Source organism: Rhizopus delemar, genomic scaffold, assembly GCF_000149305.1.
Source record: "Rhizopus delemar RA 99-880 supercont3.2 genomic scaffold, whole genome shotgun sequence".
NCBI classification, from domain to species: Eukaryota; Fungi; Mucoromycota; class Mucoromycetes; order Mucorales; family Rhizopodaceae; genus Rhizopus; species Rhizopus delemar.
The window spans coordinates 4,004,585-4,010,240 of NW_027137828.1; the positions used below are offsets into that span (position 1 = coordinate 4,004,585).

General features: G+C 32.8%; 2 protein-coding genes across 2 annotated transcripts; both read right to left on the bottom strand.

Annotated features, from left to right (window-relative positions):
- Positions 1-512: 512 nt before the first annotated feature.
- RO3G_03797 (uncharacterized protein) lies at positions 513-962 on the bottom strand (the record flags this gene model as incomplete). Its single annotated transcript, XM_067658387.1, has 1 exon — positions 513-962. One exon carries the CDS (start codon positions 960-962, stop codon positions 513-515), a length of 450 nt encoding a protein of 149 aa, XP_067514488.1.
- A 364-nt stretch (positions 963-1,326) lies between these two features.
- RO3G_03798 (uncharacterized protein) lies at positions 1,327-1,785 on the bottom strand (the record flags this gene model as incomplete). Its single annotated transcript, XM_067658388.1, has 2 exons — positions 1,327-1,452; positions 1,567-1,785. 2 exons carry the CDS (start codon positions 1,783-1,785, stop codon positions 1,327-1,329), a joined length of 345 nt encoding a protein of 114 aa, XP_067514489.1.
- Between the last annotated feature and the right edge of the window lie 3,871 nt (positions 1,786-5,656).

Here is a 5,656-nt window from a genome sequence, read left to right on the forward strand (position 1 = left end):
GAGGAATTCCCAGAATAAAAGATAATCTATGACAGACATACCATTTAACAAATGAAAAGTTTTCATAATCATAATTATAGATAACACTTGCTAAAGTACCTGAAGATTAGAAGAACGATAACAATAGAAGATATCAAGCCACTCACTCAATAAGATATAAATACCTGCCTTCAATTAGAATAATTTTTACTTTAACTTAAACTGAAATAAAGATCAGTCTCAAAAAGTACCCAAACTGTTTCTTGATCTTTGTTTTTACCTTTTCCTTGATTATTTAAACCATTATACAACATACGATACCTCATTAAAAAGCGACAGCTTTCGCATATAACATATAAAAAGCTAGGGGTCTGGAATTATTTCCATATATAGTAAGACCAAATTGCGTCAAGCATATGCATTCGAACAATTTTTCCAATTGAATCATCTTTTATTTAATACCGTGTATGACCGCCTTTAGCTTTAATAACTGCTCTACAACGAGCTGGCATACTCTTGATATATGCTTGGCATTACTCTTTGGTACAAGAAATACATTCTTTCTCGATTCTAGACCAGAGATCATGCAGTCCTTTATCCCTATCTTCATCTAAGCTCAGCCTCAGCTTTAAATGGTGCCAGAGATGCTCTATAGGATTCAAATCAGGACTTTGAGCAGGCCAACTGAAAGTATGCTCTTCTTTTAACCCATTTTCCTTAAACCAAACATGAGCAAGCTTTGATGTGTGCTTAGGATCACTGTCGTGCTGAAAATAAATAGATTCCTGTTGGTAACCATAGTACTTCAGACTGTCCATCAGTGTAGTTGACAGGATATGAGCATAATCTGATGCTTTCATAGTACCATTCTCAATTGCGCAGCCATATCCAGGACCATCCCACGTCATACAACCCCAAAGCAGCACACTGCCAGCTCCTCCTTTGACTGTAAGGTCAAGATGATGAGTGTGGTATTTACACATGTAATAAAGTAATAATATAAGTTACTACGAACAATGGTCCTCCGAATTAGGAATATTGGACATTGTATTACGCCACTTCAAATAAAATCCCGATCCACTCCAGAATATTCTAATAAGTTCCTGGATCAGGATTAATAATTACTTCTTGATAAGAAGATGTTAAACTATGCCAATCATGTAAATAACTCATTGTCTAATATCGATTAATAATCAATAGTCATATACTGTAAATATTAATATTTAGCCGTGATTAGAAATGTATAAATACCCTCATATTTTTAACTTGAATAAAGAACAATCTACTTTGAGTCTCACTTATTTTTATATTTGTTGATTGACTTAGTACTTTTTATATTATAAAACCTCAAATATCACAATGAGGCTGCAATTTGTCACCAGGTGGTTTCCAAAAGTACTTACAGCCATCTGAACCCCAAACATTAATCTTGGTCTTATCAGAAAGCACTATACGTCTCCAGTCATCTTCTGTCTAATCTTTGTGAGCTTTAGCCCACTTTAGTCTAGCTTCCATGTAACATTTTTTGAGGAGAGGCTTTTTCTTCTTAATTTGGGTATCGAAACCCATACTATGAAGCATTTTTACTGTACCAAAATAGCCTATCTTGTGACCAATACTGTTTAAATATGGCCATACGCTCTTTGCAGTCTTAAGTGAACCATTTACAAGCTCTCTCTTCAGGTAATTCTTTGTCGTTGAGCTTATAGTAGTCTTTTTACCAGCATGACCTCGAGTACGTTTCGGTGTATACAAGCCCTTGTGCTTGCTCAAAGTGGACATTAATACTCCTGGAACATGTTCCATGATCTCTGAGTATGATAAACCCTTTTTCAACAGCTACCGGATGCTCTCTTGCTTGCTACGAGATAAAGGATGTACCATGATATAAAGACGTATAGACTGTACGAGATGGAAGGGAAACACCGTAAAACACAGCCTTATTTATATATTTTAAGCTCCGATTAATAGCAAAAGCGTTGTTTCATAGTTACATCATTTTGTAATGCTGTATTTGTGATGTCAGAAGCGGCAACGATATCATTATTATAGAATGCATTGAGTTGGAAAAATTGTTCGAATGCATATGCTTGACGCAATTTGGTCTTACTATATATGGAAATAATTCCAGACCCCTAGCTTTTTATATGTTATATGCGAAAGCTGTCGCTTTTTAATGAGGTATCGTACGTAGCTCTATCGTATCTGACTGCAGAGATACAAAGCAAAACGTATAAAATTGCAAAACATTCGAACAATTATTCCAACAACTGTAGGACAGATTTATGGTCAATTCGACAGAATAGATGATTACTATTTCTAATTATTAGTTTAGCCTGTTCCTAGCTTGTATTGTCAATTATGCTATCGGGATGGTTTCAGATAACTCTGGATGTAGGACTATTTACGAGACGGTACGGATGAATATAAAATCCTCTAATTCCGTGATTGGATATTATGGCTAATAATAATATCTCAGTTAGGATAAAGGTTTACATGACTTAATGATGATCCGGTAAGTAATTGTCATTCCTTATTCAACATGCTCATATCATCAATAAACTATATTACAACCACGCCATACATTTGACTGTGTGAAGTTAATATGAATAAAGCTTAATATAAAAATCTAATCAAGGTCTTTTATTGATCTGTGCTGGGAATAATGTTATAAATGATTCCAAAGTTATGTCAACATATTATTTAGGATCATATGAGATTCCTTTTACTAAAATAAAGTGACTATAATCTTATGTATCCTTAACACTTTTAGGGGCATTACTGGGAACGTTGATAGGGGTAGCGACACGACGAGACATTTTTTTAAAACAGATAATATAGGGAAAAAGAAAAAGACAAGAGTACAAAATGAACTAAAAATGAATACAAAGTAAGGTGATGCTTTTATTTGTTTTACAAAAAAAGTAAAGAAAAAAAAAAAGAAAAAGAAAAAGCATTTATAGTTAAAGATATTACATTTGAATAATAATAATAAAAAGAATTTAAACTGTTTATGAATAGCCTCTCTGAGTGTTTCAATAGTTAAACCATATTAAAGAAAACTTGTTTTTAATCGATAGTAGGTAATTGTAACACTGGTAAAATGATGCTATAAAAAAAGTACTTTTTTTTTCCTTTTTTTTTTAAAAAAAAACATTCTTTCTAAAAGGTAAGTTCTTAATATTATATATATTCTATTTCTGTTCTAATGATACTTGTACTTTAGTAAAATCGTAATGGTTGCTTTCTTGATGTTTTAAATGGTCTTTATAAAATCTCTTTCCCAGGATTATCACTGCTTCTTCTTTTACTTGTTGGTATAAGCTTGGCTGGTGTCTTTTTTTCTTTCTTTGCTTTTTTCTTTTCTTTTTCCTGGTTTATCTAAAGCAAGGTACTATTACTTTTATTAAGTATCCTTCATAGCTAATAGTTTTTATAGGTGCGTGCTGCTTCTTTATTTTTTACTTGTTGGTATAAGCTTGGCTAGTGTCTTTTTTTACCTGGTTCACCTAAATTAAGGTGCTATTACTTTTACTACATGTACACAATAGCTAATTATTATTATAGATGCGTGCTGCTTCTCTTTTCTTTACTTGTTGGTATATGCTTAGCTAGTCTTCTTCTGGCCTATCTAAAGAAAGGTACTATTACTTCTACTACGTATACTCGATAGCTAATAATTATTATAGATACGTGCTACTTTGCTTTGGCCTTTTACTGTTTCTTTCTCGTCCTTGCTTTGGTTCTTAAGTACTGATATCTTTTCTTCTTTTGCTTTGAGTGCCCAAGTCCTTAAAACCTTGAATCCTTGTGTCTTTGCATCCTTGAGCTTGGCCTTTTTTTTTTTTTTTTTTTGTGAGAACTTCTTGAGTTTCACAAAATTAATTGATGTATTTTTAGATTAGATGATGCTATCGTGATGATATTAGGTAAGTCAAGTAAACTTTTAACACACTACAAGCAAAGAAATACTGTATACTGTTATTATTATTTTATTTAAATAAAAAAAAAGCTATTTTTATAAAACAAATCCCTATTTTTTTTCTGTATATAATGCAATATAAGTGGTTCATAAAGAAGTATATAAAGCAATATGAGTGGTTTGTAAAGATCAAAAAGACAAATAAAGCATTGATTTGAAAAGTATCATTGGTCCCCAATTTTTTTCTGACGTAGAAAAGACTATGAAAAGCAGCTACTAAGATAGACGTCCTCGCACATTAAGGATTAAATCTACTGAGAACTCTGAATTATCACTCCCGTCAGTATCTGCGTTAGCAAAACGCAGAATAAATAATAGAATTATAGGCCCGTAAAGTATGGCTGATATCGTCGTCGGCATAAATATGCATTCAATCACAGATTTTGATATTGCTGAACATAAAAGCATATACCTAACAATTAACGATTCGCAGAGTTTGCACAATTATTTGCAGTGCCGAGCCGGAACATTGAGTGAGGGCTTACCTCCTTTTGGCCACAACAAAATTGACAGTTGCTAATTTGTATGTTATGCTTAGTTTCGCTATACGGTGAAGTTATAACAGAAACTAATTAATAGAAGACTGTAGGAGACTATTAATGTACAATAACAACAAGATCAACAGCTAAACTAGTTCTTGACTTCAATTGCTTGAACGTGCAAAATAAAAATGTTCGGCAGCCAAAATTAAATTTAGCGGGAAGAAAGCCTCTGTTTTATTACATCACAACAATAGATGCTTTGAAATAACATATTAATATAAGGTAACTGGGGAAAATGTACAATTGTTAAGAGTATTATGGTGATTTTGATTAATAAAGTAAATGATGTACCAATTGAATATTCGTTTTCATGTTGATTCTTTTGATGTTCTTTTCTGTCTGGTGTGCTGGCACATTGGGTGAACAATGCGTCCAGAGATCGTCTTCTTGATGTATCCTGTGAGGGTAAAAAAATAATGGGTAAGAAAAATAATGTCGGCCAATTGTGACTTCCATTCATTCAATTCCCGATGCGGTGAAGCTGATCATTTTCCTTTCCCCTTATTTTCGTTTACATTTTCTTGAATAACGTCCGTTAGAATTATCCAACCACACCGAAAAGCATACCACTAGAATCGCCATGAAAAGGAGCATCGTTTGAATACAAAATAAGCTTTAAAAATCAAAAAGGAATCAAAGGCGACTCCCGACCAAAAGACGTCTTCGTCAAAATTGAGACAATTGGTACTTGGTTGCTATTATATTACTGTTTTTGATTAGTTATTACTGTTGTTCTACAGCCGCACGTAGTGATTGAATTGGATATAACAATAATTCCACCAATTCCTTCTGAGTATATTATTGTAGTGTATCCGTCAAAAATAACCTCTTCCTTAAGATTAAACCAACAGATTCTTAACGAGTCGCAATAGAATAAACGTAGTATTTAGGGATTGTTCAGTTAAATATACAATAAGGATTATATATATAAATTTAAATGAACGTGAACACAAAAGGATCGAACAATAAGTATTTGTTTGTTAGACAAGCTTCCCAAGATAGAATTAAAATTATAAATCGGAACAAAAGTTATCCTTTCTCTTTATTCACACAGTACTAAGATAAGGTATATCCACTGCAGGAATTGATGACGTTGACCAATCACGTGATTAAGCGTAACACAATATACTATAGCGTTTATCAAAATAAAGGT